This window comes from Gopherus evgoodei, chromosome 14, assembly GCF_007399415.2.
Source record: "Gopherus evgoodei ecotype Sinaloan lineage chromosome 14, rGopEvg1_v1.p, whole genome shotgun sequence".
NCBI lineage: Eukaryota > Metazoa > Chordata > Testudines > Testudinidae > Gopherus > Gopherus evgoodei.
In genome coordinates, this window is record NC_044335.1 from 5685220 (window position 1) to 5710109 (window position 24890).

Genomic DNA, 24890 nt, shown 5'->3' on the forward strand with positions numbered 1-24890 from the left:
TAAGCATAGAATTTGCAGAACTTTGAAGAATGCAACAGAAATTGTGGTGATATGCTATAGTTGATACTGATAATACTCCAGTCCTGCCGTGAGTGCAGGGGATTGGTCTAGCTGACCTCTCAAGGTCCCTTCCAGTCCTGTGATTCTATATGTTTTATGAGATCCTCAGGTTTTTCATACCTTATGCGTTGGATCAGATGAGAGCAGCCATGGAGAATATGCATTCTGACGTCCCAAAGGGGGAAGACTTAATGAGAGTCCGCTTCAAAAAACAGATTATGACAGTGCTACTCTTGTTGCCTAAGTAGGACCTTACTCTTCACAGGGCTCCTTGGATTTCAGTGGGCCTATGTATGAAGTAAAATATTGTTCCATGTGAGGAAGGTTAATAGAATTGGGCCTGAAGACTGATGCAAAGCAAGCAAAACATGACCAGGAATCTAGTGCCTTTGTTTGCTACAGCTGGCAACATAGCAGGTAGATGTGTACGAAAGAAAATAGGCTGGGGGAAGGTGATCGCTTTAAAACATCAAATATGGAACCCCCAGAAGCACAGAGCATAGTCAGTTCCTTCTCAGATCCTCTTCCCATGGAATATGGTGAGCAGATGTCTCTTTAAGTGTACCAGCCATTCTGAGTGCTTCCTGAAAAAGATTTCCCAGGATTCATATAAGATTTCTTCCTTTCCATAGGAATGAAAACTATGTCCTGCCCACAATTCTCTGTAGGATGGCTTGAGCACCACAGGTAGCAAATCTCTTCTCTGTTGTGCTGAACTTTTTCACAGAAATTGAGGCAACGTTAACTTCATTGGAGATGTGAGACTGTTTTTGCAAGCTATACAAATATGCAGAGATGCCTTTCTCTTTTATTCACATGCTGCAGGATCTTTAATATTTAAAGACAATAAAAACCGACACATCCCAGCTTAGCTGCCGTCAGCATGCCTGGCAAATAAACCAAACCCCAGCCCAAAAAGAAGGCTTAAAAGAAAAAAAAAAAGCCATATGGCAACCCTTATTCAATGCTTTATCTGTTTGCACCAAAATCTGATTAAACAAATTGCCTACATGGAGCAGCAGGGAAACCAAACAAACACAGCAGTTGAGCAGCATCTGTTGTAATGGATTTGTGAGCTGCATAAATATAGGCCCCGAGCTCGACAGAACAAATGCCACTGGGGCGCAGGAGCGATGGGTCTTTGGAACATAACATAGACCCATGCCAGCTAATAGTGAATGTCCATCCACTAGCCGTCATTTTGAGGGCTCACCCAGCATGCAGATTCTTTTAGAAAATCTTGCACCTTTTCTGGGAGCTGAACTCTTTCCTGGCCTTAATTATTTACAGGCATTTTTATGGGCACTCATCAACAGTCTGCCTGCGTGTTGCTTTGATCGCCAGCTGATTTTATTTCCATCACAACCTCGCCAGTGTATTGCACTGCTCAGCTCCCCAGACTTCCAGCTGACCCTTTTTTTCATTCATCAGCAGTGGGTTGAATTTTCCAAAGAGCTGTTTCCTCTTTGTGGCTGCAAGGGGTGAGTGTAGAATTTGCCCCGTTATTGGAGCAGTGGGAACAAATCTACATACAGACTCTTCTACTGTTTGGTTGAGGGCACAAGTCAGGTGGGCAGATGAGAGGGGCAAATACTTGCATAAACAACCACAGTTCATTTTGAGGACACAGAATGATGGATGCCAATTTTACCGGTATAAAGTGAGCTGATGATAAGGTTGGTCAGATCCTAATGAATCTGATCATTTCAGTTGAACATTGCCGCTGATTGGCACAATGTTTTCATCTGATCTCTACCACTTGTTCACTAGGTTCTCAGGTATTCCAGCAGTTCTGGATTTCATTTCAATGAACAAGCAATCCAGACAACTGTTTGCTATCGAGGTGCTTTAATCAGCTTTTCTATCTACCCCTACCTCTCTGTGTGGTGCAGTCATCCATGGCACCACTTCTTGTCTCTTGTCTTTCACCCTTTCATTGTTTTTCTTTTTCTATCCTTTTCTATTTTTCTAACCTTACCTGCCAGTTCTCTGAACTTGTTCAGGTTGGCTTTTTTGAAGTCCATTGTCCTCATACTGCTGCTCTCACTTCTTCCTTTCCTTTAGAATCATGGAATCGCTCATTTCATGATCATTGTCACCAACTTGCCTTCAGCCTTCAGATTCGCAACCACTTCCTCCCTATTAGCCAGAATGAAGTAAAAAATGTCTGATTACTTCCTCCACCTACTGAAGCAAAAGCTGTCCCCAGTACATTACAAGAACTTATTGGACATTTTGTGTTTTGCCGTATTACTTTTCCAACAGATGTGTGGATAGTCAAAGTGCACCAGTATTACCAGGGTTTGTGGTTTGGGTACTTCTGTTATTTGTTCTAGCAATGCCTCATCCACCTCCTCATGGTGAACAAGGATTCGTGGGACTGAACCGTTCTACAGCTTTGATCTTTGGCAGAACAGTAACACAGTTCAGCACATTATCTGGTCCTGTCTACTTGATGATGAACTGCACCAAGAGGCTATCATGTTATAACCAGGTCACTCAGCACAATAGGAATTACAGGGTAAATGGGATGTAAGTTTTCATAATGAATGGTTGCATTTTAAAGCAACTGCACCACGACCGTATGTTCTCTCATCATTACTTACCTGCTGGAGTTAGAACAAACTTGTGCTAGCCCCTGAATGGGTACAAAGCAGAGAGAGAGGGCAAGGATCCTTGCTCCTTGCTTCCCACCAGCTGTAGTTCTTGTATATTGCTTCTACCTTGGATAGCACCATGGTGTTGGGGTGGGATCCCACATGGCACCCTTTTCAATGGCAGGGCAGCAGCTATAGTCTCTGGGGTCCATGAAGACACCATGAGTGCCTGGCCTGGGAGGAATCTATGCTGTGCCACTTTGGAGCATGTTTCCTCTACTCACAGTCATTTTGTCTGCCTGAGCCAGGAAGCTGTGGGGAACTCCCTCTGGGGTGATGTCTCCGTGCTGCCTCCTACTGTTAGAATGTGTGTACCTGACACAGCTTAGCCCTAACTAACTCCTGCTGCTGCTGTGAGTTCAGATTGTTATATCAGGATGTTTATCTGGCGGGAAATACAGATGCCGAGACAGAACTATATGTTGGACTCCGTTCCACCCCTCATCTCATGTCATTGCAGTGGGGAGTGAGACGCAAATGGAAAAGCAAAACAGAGTTAGCAGTGGAAGCTTGTGTGCTGCCCAGCTAGTTAACGAGTGTGTACTATTTTAATGAGCATAAAAGGAATTGAGTAAACTGCACTGATGCACACCACATTACTGCAGACACTTCTAGGCCATTCAGAATAGCAGCATCTGCATTCCAGGATGGTATGGGTAAGAAAGGTCTTTCCCCCTGTCTAAAGTAAGCCACCCCCAAAGAATGATAAGCCAAGCGTAACAAGGAGCAGAGATCGATGACTGTGCTAGCCTTTTTTTCCAGTTAATACCTATATGCAGTCACAGTTTCATAGCTCTCAGCTTTGTGTCGTCAGATCACTTTAAATACTGACAGCTGTGCTACCAGAAGGCCAAATTCAGAGGTCAAACAAATGAATTGTGAGCAAAATGAAATAAGTCTAGAAACTAAATTGGGGTCACTTTTTGATGAATGAGCTAGAGCTGAATTTTGACTTTGCAGCAAGTCCCCAATCTGGGGAGTTTCACATGACTCTAGTTTTTGTGAGGTTTCATTAAATCGAGTGAATAAATCATTTAAAAATCCCCAACTCTGTCACCCAGAAATAAAAGAGCAAGGTAGCCAGCAAGCCAATATGGGCTGGAGGACTTAAAAGGGGTGCACTTCTGCCCCCTCTACTAGCTTGACTAAAAGAGTTCACTTCGAAAGCTTATATTCAGAATCATACTGCCATCAGCCGTGATGATAGTGCAAAAGCACTATGCTCATTGTCAAAACAAAGCGAAGACATCAGTTCAGTAACTTTAACTTTAATGAAAAGGATGGGGGAAGTCTGCCAGATGGAAAAAGAAGGAAAATTTCAGCACACAACTGATTCTCCACTCAAATAGGGTGTGGGTTGGACTTAAGTGAGATATAGAACTTGTGCTGGCCTCTTGACATCTGTTACTATTTTATTGTGGGTCTGGAAATATTTTTCTCCAGCTCCTGGAGTCCTGTGATTTCGTGAGAATTTCAGCTTTTGTTTAAATACATTTCCTAGCCCTTGTGGCTGCACAGAAAAGCTTGGAAATGTGACTCAGCCACCAGTAGGCAAATAAATAGTGCCCCAAATGTATTATTTTTCCAATCTTGGGGCCTGAGTCATGATTTTTGAATGCTTGGGGTACACAATCTGAAACAGGCAGGTTCAGGTAGAATTTGCTGATTTGTTTTGGTTGTGAAAAAAAAAAGCAGAAAAAACAACCCTCCCACGAAGCGCTATGTCTAATGTCGACATTTTTCAAAATGAAACATTTTTTAAAATTTGAAATGCCGTTTTATTTTGAACTTTATTGCAACTTTATTTATTTATTTTTTTAAAAGCCCAAACCAAAACATTCTGTGCTGGGTTGACCTGAAATAAACTTAAAAAAAAAGTGACATTTTTTTCTTTGTCTACCAACCCGATAAGTAATATATTTGTGCAGCTCTCAGCATAACACAGCACACAGCTTTCTTTCTTGTTGCTGAAGTGTTTCATGGAGGACTAGAAATATAAACTATTGTTCTTGGTGTATAAGTAAAGAACAGGAACACAGCCCATAGCTCTGGCCAAACTCTTCAGCTCCTTTTCAGCCCCCGGGTTGGGCAGCAATGCAGACTGCACAGGAAGTGTATTGCTCTTAATGCTGGTTTAAAATAACAGGGGCAGATCCCCACTGGTGTAAGAATGCACAGCTCTACTGAAGTGCAAAGAGCCACTTTACGCCAATCACGGGTTTTCTCCATGATGCCACCTTTTGAGAGGCTAAAGTTCTCTCTCCCCCTCGATATTTCAATTGTTGGACAGTGTCCGGGAATAATTTACTACTAACTGGTCACCTGTGTTATGCCCTGGCAAACTGCAATGCTAAGGCTACCTGACATTCAGTGGAGGCTGTGAAATATTAGGGTCCAGAGAAACCTGAGGCAGCTGGCTACCCTGCTTTCCCAACTCCAGGCACCAGATTATTTGATAGACTTTGTGCCCCTCTGGACAGTTCTTTGGTGTCAAGCTGCGTGGACAGAGTACTTTTCCAGCCACATTTCTATGTGTGGGTGTCGTGAAATGGCAGCAGTGGGGAAGATGGCTGGCTGATGCTTTGATGTCTTTGCTTCAAGATGCAGCTTTTATGGAAGTCTTGGAGCAGGCTTTGAGCACAAGCCCAGACTGCAAGGACCTATGTTGGGGTGTGTAATGCACGAGCTATTCCTTTTCCTTGGTTTGTATATGTTGGCAGGGGGATAACCGCCGTGGCTTAAGCTAATGATCATTTGTACAGCCCTGCTAAACACCAACCCACAGTACCCTTCCTGTTCTAATCCAGAGCCAAAACTGCCCCCTGTGCCCAGTTTTTGATGCAGATAAATGGCCATTTTGGATTAAGACCAATATTTATCTTTACATGTGACATGATCAGACAGGATTTGAACTCAAGTCTGTAGACAGCAAAGCTCAGGGTAATAACTCTCCGTGCTACCTAGATTTAGAACAAATTATTTCTAGAATTCTGCTACCCTCCTCCCTGAGCTACTCGACACAATGTCTCTTTTAGGCAACTTGCAACGGTTTAGTTAAAATTCCTCTTTGTTGAGTAACATTGACTCTCTGTTCAGCAATGGACCCAAAAGCAACTGGCCCACAGCAGATACAAACCCACCTAACCTCGACCTTTTCAGAGCCAGCTATCCACTCCTGTTAGCTACTGCTACTAGGGGTGGTATTTCATTGTGTGGGTGCTGACATGCACAAATCCTCAGTAAGGGTCAAGGCCCATCCACATAATGACAACGAGGAGTCCAGTGGCACCTTGAAGACTAACAGATTTATTTGGGCATAAGCTTTCATGGGTTTTTACCCAAGAAAGCTTATGCCCAAATAAATCTTAGTGTTCAAGGTGCCACCGGACTCCTCGTTGTTTTTGTGGATATAGACTAACATGGATACTCCCTGATACTTTGCATCCACATAATGGTGGCTCACTGCTTCCCATTGGCCCTTCATTAACAAGATGGCATTGTTTCCATAGGACAGTGATGGTACAGTGGACCCTGTAGCATTAACTATCTGACCCAGCCAGTGTTTCTCCATGGTGGCCAACACTCATCTGGTCTTATGTCCCCCTTCCTTCCTGAATATAGACATAAGGACAGCTCAGCTTGTCCTGTCACTCGGACATCATGCGAAGAATCTGTGCCTGACTCTGCATGTGTGAATGACCCAGGAATGGCAATGAATTATTCATAACCAAGTCCCAGGCTGACAGAGAACCATGGATTATTCATTCACAGCCCGTGCCATGAGTACACACGCTTGGCCTCTGACTGTTGGTGGGCAGGGAGGCTTTGAGCATGAAAAAGAAGCAGACCCTTATACTGGGAGGTAGCTGTTACCCCAAAACAGGAAAGCCCGCCTCTCCAAGCAATACAGATAGCTGAGGCTAGCTTGTGCAATCACACGGCACCACTGCTAGCAGGCAGGTGGGATGAATTCTCAACCCTGGGTAACGGTGTGTCTATCTCTTGAAGCTGTCCCCCTGGGGTTGGCATGTACAAGGCTTGTTTCATCCTGTTGCTGTAAATTCAAGGGAAGATGCCTCTGTGATATTTCACCCCCAGAAATGCAGGACTCAGTGACCCTGGAGTAGGGTAACCAGGCATCCCAGTATTAGGGGCTTTGTCTTATATACACAACTATCCCCCCTCCCCCACCTGAAAAAAGTGTCCTGATTTTTCATACTTGCTATCTGGTCACCCTACACTGTGGGGGAGGGAGGGCCTAGTGGCTAGAGGTCCTAATCCCAGTTCTGTTCCAGAGTTCTGTCACCTCAAACATCCAAGCTGAACAAAGAACGAAGCATAGATTTCTGTGCTGCATGTCCCCACTGACCAGTCTGTGTGTGCGTTGGTGAGGGACCTTGAGCATATACGTAAGTTTCAACCTCCCTGCCTTTAAAAGTGTCTGTAGAATCCTTATCTGCTGACTTCTGGCATTTTTTCAGCTGACTCCCCCAGTTGCCTCATTCTGAGCTATTGCTGATGCCAGAAGCTGCCACCGATATCAGAACTGAGCTCAGCTCCCTGCCAGGACCCGCCAGAGATCTTTGCATCACTCACTGTTGACCCAGATAATCTTGACAGGGGTTCCCTGCTATGCTACTTGCCCATCCCTCGAGCAGAAATCTCACAAGCTGTTCTCCTGAACTCTCAGTCTGAAATGGAGGAAATTCTGGGAGGCCAGCCGATCCCACGGGATGTCGGCCATCTTGAACAATGCCAGCAAGAATGTGAAATCAGCTCTTCCTATAAGTTTTTGGACATATTTGGCAGCACCTGAACCGATTCCTCTTCCTAAGCCAGCCCAGACGCAAAACCTTGGAGGAGAGAATTCCAGATCTGGGTTTTTGAAGACAATCCCCAAATCCAGAGCCAGCTGGATGTCTCATTATTACACCCATTTCACAGATAAACAGGGTTAGGACCAGACTGTAGTATGTTTATTCATGCTTCCAATGGGTCTACTTGAGGAGTAAAGTGCTTCTCAGGGTGAGTAAGATACTGCATTGTGGCCCTTTGTAACTTACCCAAGAGGGCCACTGACAGAACTGAGAATGGAGTCCTGATTCTGTTGTCTGATCTAACCACTAGACCACATGCTCGCTGTCTGACTATGGACAATAGGTCATTCCCACCAGCTGTAAGCTTGACTGCACGGAGGGGATGTATGCCACTTCCTGTGTTATTAAAGCAACTGTGTATCAACAGTTCTGTGTAAATGAAGCCAGTGTATTGTAATGGTAGACTACCAGCAGAGCTGCAAGTTGCCATCTAGATATGTCCAATGGGTTGATGTGTAAGTCAGGGTGAGACCCATTGTTTGCTGAGACTGAGAATAACACAATTACTCAGACAAGTCAAGTACTGGAGCCGGAGCTCTGAAGGACTGTGAAAATAAATCAATTTGCTTTGCAAGTTTGCAAAAGGCATTGATTCCTCAAGCATAGGCCTGTAGGTGTTGTTTTCCTTACATGGCAGGTTACTATGTAACCCAGTCAAATGACTGTGAAGAATCTCAGCGAGGGAAGGATTCGGCAGCAGGAATAGAAGGAAATGCATAATCAGACTTGTGTGGTGTTTTTGAAAGACAGTTACTAGCTGTCAAGCGCTTTTCTTTTGTGTGCAAGTTCCTTTTATTCCCAACAGCCAGAAGGCTGCAGGCATATCAAGGCTCTCCCTCCACTTCTCGTTTGCAAAGGGCCTGGAGAATGTTTTCTTACAATGTGCAGAAACGGGCAGTGTACAATGCAGGTTTGCAAGCTCTTCTTCCTCCCTCTCGGGGAGAAAAGAATCCACCCAGCCCCAGAGCCTGACTCCCTTATTCACTGTGCAAGCATGAATTAACCAGGAATGTTCGAGAATTAGGCCTGAATAATTCATGAACCTGAATTAATCATGCATTTTCATGAATTATTCATGAATAACTCATGGAAATGCAAGGTTTATTCATGCTCCAAAAAACCCAAGGCTTGTTCCTCTCCTCTTCTGCTCACTCTTCCTGTAAGAAACAGACTGACAGAGGCTAAAGAAAGAAAGAGGGGGGTTGTTTTACAGTGGGGGGCTCCTTATCCAGACAACAGAAACCTGGCAGGGAATTGTGGTGAGGGGACACACACACAAGGCAAAAGAAGTGTCCGATCACCTTCTCTTCTGAAGCAGGCAGCTGAGAGCTGGATAGACAGGAGACATTTTGCAAGACTCTGCAACTGAAGCAGTGCAAACCAGGCAAGGACTGAGATCTATTGATATCAGAATTTGATCTCTGTGTGTGTGTGTGTGTGTGTCTCTCTCTCTCTCGCTTTGTCTATGTGGATTGTTCGTTAAGTTGCATTATTTTAAAATGAAATAAAAATTAGGAGAGCAAATGGGCTGGAGGGGACAAGAGCCACTTCTGAAGATTAGTGAAAAAGAAAACATCTTTAAAAAGTTCCTTTTCAGGCTGGAGTTGTTAGCTGCTTGGATCATTAGCTGCTGGAAAACTGATCTGGAAACCTGTTTGTTCCTTTAAGGGAGGGTGAAATCACAGCTGTGCATCTATCCCACCCAGTAGCTTAGTCTCTTTGTAACCTTTTGTGGTCTGAAGAGCAGGGTTATCTGCAGCCTAGTGCTGTACAGGATAGCAGACTGGGGCTTGGAGACAAGCCAATTAACACAAGATAAAATATTGTACTATATTAAAAACTAATTGACATGTCCTAGCCGAGGGAGAGGAATTGGAAGGAATCAGGGATAATATTTGCTAGAAGGGGAGGTATTCTACATAGGACTTGGAAGGTTTGTGGAAAGTTAGTTGCTTTTGCAAGCAAACTCCTTTTGAGAATTGGTGGGAGATGAAACAATTCTCCAAGAGTGATTCAGAGCCCAGAGTGAATGGAATCGATGTGGATGGTGCGGAAAACACCAAGTCTTTAATCTAGGGGGGGTCATGAAACCAGAGGAAACCAGTTTGGATTGGGTGAGGTCTGATTTACTCATTTTGTTTGCTCTCTTCTCCCTCTTGGTCTGTGCTGTAACATGTCTTTGCTCCCGTGTGCAAATGCTCTGGGTTATCCTTTGTCTCCAATAAACCTGCCTGGTGTCTGGCATAGATTCTTAGCACCAGATGCAGACAGTGAGGCTTAACCCTCCTCCCCAAATGCTCCTACTCAAACGAATGGGTGTGTTTCTGGAGGACAGCGCTGCTGAGTGTCACTGAGGCTGTCAGAATCTTTGTGAGCTCCTCAAAGGTTTCCTGTAGCCACGGACCATGCAATGCAATGATGCTTGGAACAAAACCACCCCAACTTTCCATTTCAGGGTGTAACCCAGACTGCCCTCCCGTTCCATTTTGCTATGTGACCAGAGTCACTAGCAGGGCCTTGGGCTCCCCTTGTGTTTGCCATATTTTTCTGGGCTTACTATCGAGGCGCAGTACATCTGCTTCAGCTCTGTACATGCCCCATCACCTCCTCCCCTTTGGCGGATACTCCTGCCGCACCTGCTGTGTTGCGGCAATCCAAGCCAGCGTACCCGACACCACGGTGGTTGGCCTGAGAGAAATGCTATTAATAATTCTAATACTGGAGAGGGAGGATGACCTTGAGGTTAAGGAGCTGAACTGGCACTCAGGAAATCTGGCTTGAAATCCCAGCTCCACCGTACACTTCCTGTGTGATCTTAAGTGAGTCACTTAATCTCTCTTTGGTTCAAATTCTCATCTGCAAAATGATATAATCATAGAAGTGTAGGACTAGACAGGACCTCAGTAGTTCATCTAGTGCAGCCCCCTGCACTCAAGGCAGGACTACGCAACAACTAGACCATTCCTAACAGGTGTTTGTCTAACCTGTGCTTAAAAACCTCCGACAGAGATTCCACAACCTCGCTGGACAATTTGTTCAAGTTGTCCAACCTAAACCTCCCTTGCAGCAATGTAAGCCCATTGCTTCTTGTCCTATCCTCAGAGCTTAACAACAATTTTCACCCTCCTCTTTGTAACCTTTTATGTACTGGCAAACTGTTATCTTGTCTCCCCTCAGTCTTCTTTTCTCCAGACTAAACAAGCCCATTTTTTTCAATCTTTCCTCATAGGTCATGATTTCTGGACCTTTAATCATTTTTGCTGGTCTCCTCTGGACTTACTCCAATTTGTCCACATCTTTCCTGAAATGTGACACCAAGAACTGGACACAATACTCCAGTTGAGGCTTCATCAGCCTGGAGTAGAGCAGAAGAATTACTTCTCATGTCTTGCTTTCAACACCCCTACTAATACGTCCCAGAATGATGTTGGCTTTTTTAAGCAACAGCATTATGCTGTTGACTCATATTTAGCTTGTGATCTACTGTGACCCCAGATCCCTTTCCGCAGTGCTCCTTCCTAGGCAGTCATTGCCCATTTTTGTGTGTGCAACTGCTTGGTCCTTCCTAAGTGGAGTAGTTTGCAGATTGTCCTCTTTGTCTGTCCCGTCAATTTTATTTGTAAGCTCTTCAGAGCAGGACTGACTCCTGTTAGGTGTTTGTACAGCACCTGGCACAATGGGGCCCCGATTCAGGCCTCTAGGTGCTACTGTAATACAAATAATAATAACAATGGGTGGAGCTGTCCACTTATACTGGAAACTAACTTGTGCAGTTCCAGTTGTAAAGGAAAGACTACATAGCATTTTCACAGGGAGTATTCTAAGAAAATTTAAGAGAAAACAGGTGCCTGTTTTAAATAGAAGGCAGAGTAGAATTACTTTGAGGTTCTAGTCCACGAGGTGTGTGGTACTTTGACAGAAAGAAATTAAGCATAATTCCTGTTGTGTGCACAGATGAGAGAATTTGAATGCTAAAAGAGAGCAGTGGTTTGCAGTGGTTTGGGGTCTATAAATTCTCTCATCGACATGCGAGTTTTAACGTGATCAGCACTTTCCACTCTGCCTTTGCAGGGGTTCATACTGAGTTGGCTTTCTTTGTGGAAAAGCCACACCCACATTTTATCCAGCGTGCTTAAAAAGAGATCAAGTCATGCGATAATACTAGTATTCTTATAGAGAGTCTTTCATTCACGCATCTGAAAGCACTTTACAAAGGAGGGAAGTGTCATTCCTATTTGACAGATGGGGAAACTGAGGTACAGAGAGGGGAACTAACTTACTCAAGCTCATCCAGCAGGCCAGTGATTGAATAGAAATCAAATCTTCTGTCTCCTAGTTCATGGCTAGCCACTGGGCCACATGGTCTCTCCACTGACCACCTAGCCTGGCTGATCACAGGAGAACTTGTTTCAAAGTAACTTTTGATTTTTGGAAGAGGGCGGTGTGTGACTTGAGCTGTTTGTGCCCAAAGTGCACGGAGCGCTGGGTAGGAGAGCTGGGCGCTTTCGGTTCAGTGCTGTCGACCAGTGACATGTCCGAATTTTCCTTTGCAGTTGTCATGAGAGCAGACACGCTACATGAACATGCAAACCAGGCACACAAATGTGCATTCACTTTCCTGAAAATCGGGGTTTGAAGGAAGTAATTGAATTTCCCCAATCCCACAAAGAACTTAGCTTTCAAATCTTGTTTGCAGTATTGCTCTCACTGGCTGGGGCAGAGCATGCCTTCAGAGCATAATATTCTCATTCCTGGGATTATTTTGTTTTATTCCGAACGCTCTATTGGGTTTGGCCAAAATGCATGTAGTTCCTTTTTGCTTTTATCTTTTGTGCTGCCTTTCATGTACAGTGGGCCTGATTCTCAGCTGATGGGAAATTGCTGTGATTCCATTGACGTCAATGCAGAGTATTCTATTTGGCATCAGACAAATAGCTCTCACTGTTCCAGCCAGTCCTGGATGGCCTGAGATGATACATGTCATTGTTGGAACTGCAGTTTCTCTTTCAAAAAAAACAAACAACAGACAACAACGACGACACCCCCTAAGGCCTGTACCTGTCGTTGCTTCAATGAGCAATCTCCAGGAGAAAACTGGAAGAGTTCAGTACACACAATGCCGAGAATCAGAGGAACAGCAGAAAGGAGGGAAGGGAATTTGTTGCAGGAACAAGTGTTTCTCATGCTACTCTCAGGGTATGTCTACATCTAAAATTTTGCAGCGCTGGTTGTTACAGCTGTATTAGTACAGCTGTATAGGGCCATCGCTGCAGAGTGGCCACACTTACAGCAACCAGCGCTGCAAGTGGTGTTAGATGTGGCCATACTGCAGCGCTGTTGGGCGGCTTCAAGGGGGGTTCGGGGAACGCGAGAGCAAACCGGGGAAGGAGACCAGCTTCGCCGTGGTTTGCTCTCGCGTTCCCCGAACCCCCCTGCAAACCGCAGGGAAGGAGACCTGCTTGTTCGGGGAACGCGAGAGCAAACCAGGGAAGGAGACCAGCTTCGCCGCGGTTTGCTCTCGCATTCCCCGAACCACTCTGCAAACCGCAGGGAAGGAGACCTGCTTGCTCGGGGTTCGGGGAACGCGAGAGCAAACCAGGGAAGGAGACCAGCTTGATTACCAGAGGCTTCCTCAGGTATGCTGGGATACCTGCTTATTCCACGGAGGTCAAGAAAAGCGCTGGTAAGTGTCTACACTTGATTACCAGCGCTGGATCACCAGCGCTGGGTCCTCTACACCCGAGACAAAACGGGAGTACGGCCAGCGCTGCAAACAGGGAGTTGCAGCGCTGGTGATGCCCTGCAGATGTGTACACCTCCTAAGTTGCAGCGCTGTAACCCCCTCACCAGCGCTGCAACTTTGTGATGTAGACAAGCCCTCATTGTCAATACAAATTCCCAGGTGGTGGTTGCTTCTGTGCTGCTCCCGATCACGGTGGGCAGTGTTTTGGCATGCGGCTGTACTCCAGGGTGATCCCAGCATTGCCAGATTACAAATATCTGTGCAAAAACATATCTGCTGTCAGGAACTGGAGAGTGGTTACAAACACTCCGGCCTGGTTGTGAATGGCTTGCCAACTACAGAACCAGTTTCTCCTCTCTTGGTTTTCACACCTCAACTGCTAGAACAGGGCCTCATCCTCCCTGATTGAACTGACCTCGTTATCTCTAGCTTGCTTGCTAGCATATATATACCTGCCCCTGGAAATTTCCACCACATGCATCTGAAGAAGTGGGTATTCACCCACGAAAGCTCATGCTCCAAAATGTCTGTTAGTCTATAAGGTGCCACAGGATTCTTTGCTGCTTTTACAGATCCAGACTAACACGGCTACCTCTCTGATACTTGTAATTCTCGTGATTTGTAGGCATTACCAGAGCACTCACAACTGCAGCAGCTGAGCTCCCAGTTAACCTGATTATTTCCAGGACATTCATGCTGTTAGCATTATTTTTGCCCTGAAGCAAGTCTTTGAATAGATGCTCAATATTTGAATTTATTCTTTTTAATGAATGACCCTCAGCAGTTCAGAAACTGCTGATAAACATGCTGCATTCGTCGGACACTAACAAGGCATCATAATAACACTGTAAGCAAGCAGTGGTCACCTGGGAACCTCACGGTTTTCACTAAAGTTGAACGCATTCTTCACAGTGAATAATAGAGAAGATTTTCAAAGATGGATGTTTAAAGTCAGGCTCCTAAATTGGGCACCCAAATAAGAGGCCTGATCTCCAGAAGTTCTAGGCAACCGTAAGTTTCCCCTGCGTTCCTAATAATGAAAGTGGGTATGCTCCGGAACATAGCTCCAGCAAGGGTGTTCCTTCTCTTCTCTTCTAGGTGGTGCTGGTCCAAATGGCTGCAAAGCTTTACGTTCTAATCAGCTGGCCAGATGGCAGCCGTGTGATCAACATCGAAAACATCAAAGAACCCCGAAAGCCATTTCATCTCTACATGGTGGGGGAGCAGGTGCTAGCCCGCTGCCCTGGCTTCAGTGGTCTGTACTGGGGGGTTGTGGAAGGCATAAGCGGTAAGTGATCATTATCCATCCTAGACTTAGGCCTGTTGGGAGCAGCCTCTAGAAACAAGTGAAATGAACATTGAAAACCTTTTTCTGCCAACAGGCCATAAAGATATCTTAGAGAAAAGGCTGCAGGAAAATAGACAACTCTTTGAGAAGCTAAGTAAGTATGGAGTTTTGCACAGGAGGAATAATATACATCAGGCAGTGTATTTCTGGAGGAAAGTAATTAATTATATTAACCTTATACCCTGGTGGGTTTTTTTTTTAAATGGATGGCTCATAAATATATCCTCATCCCATCCCTTATGAATCGTACGACAGCATCCACGTAGTAAGGACTGAGAACACTGCTGGGAGCAGCAGGGCTCCAGTTGTGGAAAGTTGCAACATATGTCATTGTGGTATTGCCGATGACCATACGTGCCTCATCTTGCTTTCAGAAGAAGAACCAGCAGTGCAGAGTGGGCTGCCATCCCAACCTAAAAAATCAAGGAAGACTTTTCCAAAATGGATGCCAGGAAGTTTCTCTCGCAAATACAGCAATGACAGGAGCTTCTACGTCAAACCGCTGGTTGGGGATGAAGACGCAGGGCTCAAGCATGATGCTGCCGCCTCTTCTGTCTTAAAAGAGAGGTGCATCCTGACTAGCACGACTAGATCCCACTGCACAATGTCAGCACCTTACCACTCTTCCATGGCCTTCAAATCACCGTCTCCATTCTTGTCCCTGGCTGTGCCTGGAACATCCCAGAATGAAGACGCAAGGCCTGGCATGGCTACCGGAGGTAAACCAGCTGGGGTTATTGGCCGCGAATGAGTCGAATGTTTTATTTTATTCCACTCCTGTCTATTTTTAAATTTTAATGTTGATGTTAGTGAAAAGTGTCAGAGGGGCTCTGAATTCCTGTTTCTCTGCAGCGTAGGCTGCACTCCAGTGCACATGTGCTTCCCCTGGGTGTGAGAACAGTAATGGGGAGCGCTGAGTCCTTTCCATTCCTTTGTGTCTCTTCTCTGATGAGGTTGCTCATCAAGGTGACAACTCTGTGGTAGCGGCTTTTGTGTGATCCAAAGCACGCTGAGATTGCCAGCTCCTTTCTCATCCGCTCACAATTCTTTCCACACAAGCCAGTGAACCACAATCCTAATATAATGTATTTGTTTAATTAATTATAAAGTACCCAAAAATGTGCTAACCTGAACATCTGACCTGTTTCAGGTTTACCTATCAATTCATCCATACGCTCTTACTAAACCTCCCTGAAAGTAATAATCTTGTTTTCTGTGTATTTATCATTTGTGCTGATGACTACACTAGTGTCCATAGACTTTTTCACCTTCATGAGTCATGTTCCCCCTGCCCAGTTTCTTCACTGATGGCACAGTGCCTTTCTAAGGATATTGTGGTTGAATTACAACAGTATATTATAGGATATTGTGGTTGAATTACAACAGTATATTGTGATGAGGGTTTTTCTTTCTGCCTGTAACAAAATCCCAACAGTTCAAGCCAAAAACAGCATATTTGAGTCATGCTGTTGATACCTTGGGAATATCAAGCAGAAGTATTTAGATGAACATACTCTGGAGACCAGGTGATGACAATTTCACATCTGTCTTTTGCTTTCTGCGCCAACCCTCTTTCTAGATTACATCACCCTGACAATGAAAAGGAAGTCAGATGGCATTCTAGCTAAGTGTCAGCAGCACATCTGTACCAACAGGTAATATTCCCATAAGCAGTAAGGACAGTGAAGGTTTCAAAGCGCCTCTCATAGTCTCTACTTGTGCTTCAGTAGCTGTGGTTCCATTTTCTGATGCAGTTTGCTTCATATAGATTGGTTTGCCCTGCCTTGTTGACACAACTTTGCAGACAAAGGGGAGTTCCAGGGGACCTGGGGCAATTGAGGAGAGCTGCATATTCTGACCACAAAGGATCCATGAAGGATAAAGTGGAAATTGGGGCAGTTCTTCCTGCCCTCCACATAGAGCCAGAACTGCCCTCAATTGCACCAGCGTAAATCCAGAATAACTCAATTGAACTCATAGTTAGGGCCTGAATTTCCACTGCCCTGCACCCTGTGTAATCATTTAAATGTGAACCAAACCATGAATGGCAGTATTCTGCATCCCCTTTGCACTTGTTTTGTAAGCTAGTGGAGAATCAAGCCCATAATATAAAACATGTATTTAAGCAGCTGATATTTTCTATGTAAAACACCGTGAATGACATTTATCTGAAATGCTTGCCCAGTGACATAAAGTATTGCCAGATATTTACCTTGTTTACCTGGGATGCCACATGGAATTGGAGTTGGCTAGGTTTTCAAAAAATGCTGTTATACACTTTAGATCACAGAGCACTTATGAAATAAATATGAAGCATCTTCTTTCATTGCTTGTTTGTCTGTCTGTTTTTTTTTCCAGCTGTGATGAACCAAAGACTAAAGGTTCCCCAGAAACAGATGATTTTGAGGTAGTTCAGAAAGATTTTGGCCCTGGTGAAGTGGAAAGGTAATTAATGAAAAATGAGTTACAGGTACCTGCACATAGCTGCATTTTCCTCAATACTCACAAAATAGAAGCATTCAGATTAGTGCTGCCAGACAGCATGCAGCAATTGTTAGACCCCAAACCATCAACATGATAAGACTCAGGCTGAAGCCTCTTTCAGATCTGAAGGTTTATATGCTAGTATCATGATAACTCGGCTTCAGAATATTGCAGCATCATATATATCTCAGCTTTCCATCATTTAACCTTCAACTTGACCTCTGTCCCACCCAAGCATAGTTCTGTCTCACTGTTATTATTGTTACTTGCGTCAGAAATGTGGGATCATGAAACCGAGTCTATAAACCATTTATTCTAAAGTTCTGACTCTCCTGTCATGATTCCTGCACTGCGCTTTTCTGCGTTCCCGTCATTGCAGGTTTTATTTCATACTGTGAATACCTGCTCTCTGGAACTTTGAGAGTAAGGACAAAATAAGGAAAGACCGATAACTCTATCTTAAACTTTATCCAAAGCTTAAAGCAAAGTGAAATGGAAGGTCAAATCAGTACATCCTCATCCAGCAAAATCCCATTGGCTTAACTAGTACCATGAGAAAGTCTACTCTTCCCAGTCCAGTTTTCCAGACTCAGGTAGCTTAGGTATTCAATGGGCAATGCATGCTAAACTGACACGTTACACCCATTGCTAGCTGAAGGAGAATGGCACCTTGGGCCAGGCATGCATGTTATATGCTTTATTTTATTTTTTAGGTCTGAGAAGATTGAACAACTGGAGAAAATCATAGTAGATCTCCAGCAAGAGGTCTTCTCCCTGAAACGGAAAGTGCAGCGGCTGGAATCGCTGTCCTTTCAGGAAGAACCTCACAGGCAGCAATGCGAGGTGGTGGAACTGTTTAATGGCTACACAAAGGAGCATCTGAAAGAGGCCATCCGATTTGACCAGAAAATCAGCACTGCCTGCAAAACACTGCTCTACAAGCTGTTCACATCTGACTATATACAGAGCCACTCCATCACAGGAAGGAGAGGGAACACCTTTCGGGAGGCTAAGCCCATGATGGATGAGCGGTGCATCAAAATCATTAGGGTGTTACTGAAACAGAAGTTTGGGGACCACCTGAGTGACACAGTAATCACTGAGAAAATCCAAAATGTGCAGAAAGCACTCAGGCAGAAATGTAAGACTGAGTGTCTCTGAGAAGCATGTAATTCGGTGTCTCATTTCCTAGGCAGTGCCGGAATCTAGAATACAATGCGATGAGCAGTCTTTCCAAGATACCTTTGTTGTCTTGCTGGATTAATTGTGGAAGCGCGGTGAAATATCTGCTAGAAACAACACAAACTATTTGTGGTTGAAAGTCGTTTGCATTCATATCGTGGGAGATTTTCACCCAGAATTTTCCAAGTCGCATCATTTTACATACCCCTCAGTTTTGCAAATCATGCAAAGGAGTCGATGTTTTTGTTCCATTTATAATGGACAACTTTTGGTGGTGGGGGGAAAAGATTGGAAATTTCAACTGAAGAAGCCCCCAGAAATTTGGATGGGTAATCAAATCTGATTCCAACTATTCAAACACCTTGAGTCTGAAAAATGATGCTGAAAATCTCACAAGAAGTAGGCTTTAAACATCCAAACTTTTGGATGTGTGTTCCAGACTGAAACGCCCAGCACTGCTACCACTGCACACACGGCAGACAACTAGTATTTCAGATCCAGCTCAAACGAAGCTATAACCCATTTGCAGACTTGCAAACACCAAGTTTAACCTTTTCACTAGTCTCTATTTCCTTGCCTCCTCTCAGGTTACTGAGACGATGAGCAAGGCAGAGAGGGAAGCAAGCCACCACTCACTGAAAGGGCATGGTGAGACACTTTCCGCTTCTCTCTCTCATAACACGCAAGGCAGTAAGAGTAGATGCCACATTCAGCCTTGTAGTGGGTCAGAACAAAAAATGTCACCTCTCGGGGCAATGAGTGTAACCTGAATGAAAGCAATACATGGGAATTGTGCATGCAACTTAATGGGCTCTGGGCCCAGCTGGTCCTCACATGGGATTTACATCCCTTTCCTCATTCAACATTGCTTCTCTCCTCTCAGCTGCAGCACCCAGCTTCTGCCAAGGATAGAGCAAAATAAATCCCTTTGATGCCAGATGAATGTGTCTGAGAATTTCCTCTGACAATAGCATGGGAGGGCTCCATAACATGTTAACTGAAGGAAATGGTGCCTAGTGGGGTTTTTGTTGTGGTGGTTGCTTGCTTTTATTTGTATTGTTCCTAATGCAGCTGTATGCAAGACGCAGTTAGAATTCATCCAAACTATCACAAACCTACCCAGCAATAGAAGCTCAAAGCAGCTCCTTCCCCCACTTAAATTCCTCTTTCTTTCTTTTGTTCTTTTGCTCTTTCAGAAAACAGACTTTTCTACTCAGACATTGAACAATTCAGTAGCAACAGTGTAAGAGGGAGAGCACTTGGCTCTCTATAGCTGTCCTCTCCTTTGGGAGTCAGAAACATTACTAACACAGTCACTGTTATTCATTATTATTATTATTTATTTCAATTACCGTAGCTCTTGAGAACCCTAGTAATGGACCAGAGACCCATTGTACTATGTAAAAGCATAGAAAAAAAGTCAGGCCCTGCCCCAAGGAGTTTACAGTCAAAGTTCCCATAAAAGAATAAAACAACAGCCCAGCATAGGCATGTCCAGCAGCAGAGCTGTGCAGAGAACAGAAATTCCATTTCACAGATTTGGAGAGATCAAAAATTTGTTTTCGTTCTAATGAGGAATGAAACCTGAACATTTCAAAACTCTCTATGAAAGAAAATTTTGGAAAAAAAAACAACCCATTTTTTTAAAAAATAACCTACAACGTAATAGAAAACAAAAAATTCTGAAACCAAAAATCATTTTGAAAGGAAAAATCAAAACAGTCCCCTTTCAGAACTTTTTTTTCCTGATATTTTTCTCCAAAATGAAAGTTTGGCAAAATCAATAGAATTTCGCAAAATATTTCCATTTCAGTGAAACTGAATTCTCCAAAGGAAAATGAATTTGTCAAAGATTTTCAAACCAGCTTTACCCAGCAATATTTGGCAGTGTGCCTGATTGCTGGAGATATGTTGAATATCTCAACATACATCAGTAACAAAGGAGGTTCTATAAGCTCCTCCAAAGCAGCCATCTCTGCACAAGTCCATATATTACAAATACATTATTAGAGGTTGTCTATTCTTTGTATGGATCTCATCTTCAGCATCAGATTAATTTGTTCTTATTATCAATGTCAAGACCTACACAATTAGGGACACATGTTCTGCCAGTTTCCAAAAATACGTCCACAAAAGGCCAAATTGATTAGTCTGAGTCATCTCTCTGCAATGGTGTGGAACATGGAGCTCACTCATAAACCAGGGCTCCATTTCAGAGGTGGTTCAGTTTCCTGCTGGAGGCTTTGCTTTCACTATTCTGTGAAAAGTCCTAAGAGATTTTTCATGATAATTGATCTGGGGGAAGAATTTGAAAAGCACAGATGGGAGACGGGGGCCCAGCTGCCCTTGTGCCTTTGAAAACCTTCCTCCAGGACATCACTTTGAAGTCTCCTCAGAAAGATGGCGCCTTCAGCAACACAGTGTCTCTTAACAATTTGTGATCAGTAGTAATGATTCAAGTAGAAAAGTAGTGCCATGTTGGTGACCAGCGACATCTCCTGAGTCAATGAGCTTTCCTCCAGAGTATCCCACAGATGGTCTAATTTAGCCCTGGAAGCTTACTTACCCGGCGCTCGTCAGATCATGTGCCAAGGTGCAGCCTTGAAAGCCAGGCAGCAAATGTTATTTATGGAAGTACGTTTTCTTTCCTCCCATACTGAGCCCCACATCCTGATCAATGGAGGGGGATGCAGAACCAGAGAATGTTATTAATTTTTTTTTAAAGGACATGTTTCTAGCTGCCAAAGGCCCCTGGAGCAGGTCAATCCCAATCTGCTTCAGGGGAAACAGATATGTTGTGTGACCGTTCAGCACAAAAGGTCACGTGGCCGATCCCTTTGAGGTAAACTTCACTATCTGATATGTTCCCTGACGATAAGCAAACACACTCAGAAAATGACAGCCGTTCCAGCCGCCTCCCGTCTATGCAAAGCCTGCCAAGTCACTAATGAGAGAATGTTCAAATGGTTCCCTAACGGCAAATAAAAGGTGTCCTTTCCACTGTCAGTCCTTTGAGAAATGGTTCCTGGGGCAGAGTGGCGAAGGAAGACACAGGTGCCATTCATTTTGAGGGTATTATCACAGGAAGTCAGCATTGCTGAGATAATTGAATGCACTCATAGACAGGTGAGCCTACAGGATGAGAGCAGCACACTATAAAAATGCAGTTAGGAAGCCAGTAATCTCACCAACATTCACTCAGGCTGCTTGATACCTTGTCAGAGAACATCACATCAGGCCAAGTGGTGTCATCGTTTAGTGCTCTAAGGGTTGGGAGAATGGAGGAGGAGGAGGATGTATGTCAGAGCTACTTCAATGAGGGATGTTCAAAGCCTTTCAAAGCCTACGTCCCTCCCCACTTCTCAAAAGTGCTCAACTGAATTATGTTCACCTTCCACTTTAACAGCAACATCAGAATTCAAGTGAGACTACGTCTTCACTACCCGCCCTATCGGTGGGTAGCAATTGATTTCTCGAGGATCGATATATTGCGTCTCATCTAGACGTGATATATCGATCCCCGAACAAGCTCCTATCTAACCCCGGAACTCCACCAACTCGAATGGCGGTAGCGGAGTCGACATGGGGAGCCGCAGACATCGATCCTGCGCCGTGAGGACAGTAGGTAATTCGATCTAAGATACTTCGACTTCAGCTACGTTATTCACGTAGCTGAAGTTGCGTATCTTAGATCGATTTCCCCCTGTAGTGTAGACCAGCCCTGAGTGTGTGGATGGGACTTTTGCTAAAATACACAGGATACTTTAATCCATAATCTCACATAAGACATGTGACAGTCAGCAGCGACCCCCTAACAGCTAGCAGCCTTATAATAGCTGGCAACCATTAGGAGAAATTGGACACCTCACGGACACAGTAGCCTGAACTTTTGAACTGTCTTCCCTTATCAGTTTTGAGGCAGTTGAAGCAGTCCTAAGCTGGTTTTTGCTGAGCAGATTGCAGAAGTGCAGGGTTTGCTAACCATCAATCAAATGCTAACACGACCGAATCCTGTGTGCGAGTGTGTATAAAAGATTCTTGGTTTTTGTATGGAGTAGAGTTTTTTGTCCCAAGATACAGAACTCTCCTTTCTTCTGCAGAATAAAGCAACCTTTCCTTATCCCTGTCTGGCTGTCATTGGCTCTCAGCTAGGCGGACCCGACATTTCGGTAACAGACATAACTGCTTAACAGGACTCTTAGCTACTCTGGGTTCAGAAAGGTTAGAACTGTAGTGAAAGGGAAAGGCCAAATGCTGAATGGATTTAGGTGAGGTTTGTCATTAATTCAAAAGCAAGGAAGTACAGGCCCTTCCTTCTCATTAGAGCTGGGAGAAATTATTTGGCGAAACCTTTTTCAGTGAAAAATGCAGATTTGGATTTGACCAAACCAAATAGCTTCAGTCGGGCGGGGGGTCTGAAAAAATTCAAACATTTCATTTTGACATTTTTTCAATGAAATGTTTCAGACTTTCGCTTTAAAACAGTTTTTTTTTGTTTCGAAATGTCCTTCAAAGTTTTTTGAAAAGATCAAAATATAAACAAAATATTTTTGACCCCAAATTAATTTTTTCTTTACTTTTCAGTTTGCTGAAGCACTTGGAAATTTCTGTATTACGGCTGAGTTGGCCACAGCTCTGCACACAGTTTTACTCCTCATGCAACCTCCAGAATTAAACTGATGTCTCAGAATCTTGATCTTCCTCCTCCCTGAGCAAAACCATGAGGCAAATCCAAAGGCCATTGTCTTCAGAGTTCAAACCAATTCAGACTGAAATGTGGGGTAATTGTCAGTTAACTATAAGCCTAGTGGGCAATGAAGCTCTCATGCCCGCTACAGTTCAGATTCCAGCTGTGAAACGCTGAAGTGGATTTGATTAGAATGCCCTGGTGCTCAGGAACTGTGACCCAGTGGCATTTTTTGAATGATAAGACACTTTCTGACAATTAACAGGACTCTTGACCGTTTTGATGCATCATTTCTCTGCAAGTTTTTTTCCCTTTCATGCCTCCCTTCCCCTTGTCTTCCCCTGGGCCAGTGAATTGGCCTCTGAAAAAGAATGGACACAGATTGGGCAGCAAGTGCTAGAGAGAGGGGCTGCCAAAGGAGAGAGGTGTCTTTGAACACGTTGGACAACCCTCTCCCCTGCCTATGAGTAGCTGCTCAAATAAGAAAAAGACAAGTGGCCCGGTGATCAGCTCTGGTTTAATGGTCTATGTCCTTTTTCATCTTTATTTAAGCTTTTGAACATTTTATAATGTTAGATTTAGGTTTAACTTTCATTGTAATACTTTTTGAGTGGGGGGGTTGTGCACTGGCCTAAGGCTAAATTGCCATTAATAAATGTTGCTTTGCTTTTCACCTGCCAGCTTAGAAAATCTAATTTATATAAACATGATCTCTGAAACTGGGACTAACTTATAGCCAGGAAGGATTTTCAGTCACAGTAATGCTATTAGCTAGCTATAAATTCTGGAACAGCAATCAGAACCTCTTTCTAGCTGTAATGTTTTTATACGTTTCTGATTTGGGGGAATGGCACAGCATTAGACCGCTCTGATTTCTTGTTCAATGCCATTTTTTAAGGCCTGCATGCACAATGGAAGGGAAGCCTAATCTAGGGGCCAGCACACTGGACTCAGCATCCAGAAACCTAGGTTCTCTTCCCAGCTCTGCCACTGACCTACTGTGAGAACTTGGGTGAGTCACTGCCTCTCGCTATGTCTCTGCTTCATATCCAATCCCTCTGTCTGTTTAGAATGTGACCTCTTTGGGGCAGGGACTGTCTATGACTGTGCCTTTGTGCAGTCCCAGAACAATAGGGCCCTGATTCCTGATCTCCAGGTGCTACCATCATAGAAATAATAATGATATAATAACCCAATACTCTCTGTGTTTTGGAGCAGCAGCCCATGTATTTGTGTTGCTCCCAAGGCAATCCCAGATGGCCTGCAGAGCTTAGACCATACAGCATTGATCTGTCTTTGAGCCTAGGAATTTCTTTTTAGTTGTAGCCCGGTTACAGATTTCCAGAGACTTTTTCGACATAAAGAAAATTAACAACGCCCAAGTACGCTGGTTTGTCTCTTTTCTTGTCATGTGTTCCTTTGCTGTAAATTCAGCTGTAATCAGCTGGCAGAAAGTGCCAAAAGTGACAGCAGAACAAACACACAGAAGGGCTGGATCACGTAGATGCATCTAGAAAAGTTAGAATAGTGGGGGCCACTGGCAAGAAGTGAGGGAATTAGGGGAGAGAGGCATAAAGACTCCATATGGGAAGAAATGAAACTTACAAAATAAGAGGGACATACCCAAGCATTAAATCCAATTTATTTTAATATTTTCTTCCCAGTTTTGTCCGTGTGACTCTTTCAGGTAACCAAACACTGTAGTTGCCGCAGAGAAAATGCAGGTTTAGGCCTGGGGGCGGGGGGGGGAATGTTCAGGAATGGGTCTCAAGGTCTGAGATCTCAAGGTTTCACAATAGGAAGCAGTCTGAGAAATATGGTCACACAGTAACTGTGTAAACCCATCAGCAAC

General features: G+C 44.1%; 1 protein-coding gene across 1 annotated transcript; it reads left to right on the forward strand.

Moving 5' to 3' along the window:
* Positions 1-14402: 14402 nt before the first annotated feature.
* On the forward strand, positions 14403-19253 carry LOC115635146. The gene is made up of 6 exons (XM_030533457.1): positions 14403-14625; positions 14720-14779; positions 15060-15404; positions 16265-16340; positions 17044-17130; positions 17883-19253. The coding sequence occupies exons 1-6, from the start codon at positions 14451-14453 to the stop codon at positions 18328-18330; spliced, it is 1191 nt and encodes a 396-aa protein (XP_030389317.1). The 5' UTR covers positions 14403-14450; the 3' UTR covers positions 18331-19253.
* The last annotated feature ends 5637 nt before the right edge of the window (positions 19254-24890 follow it).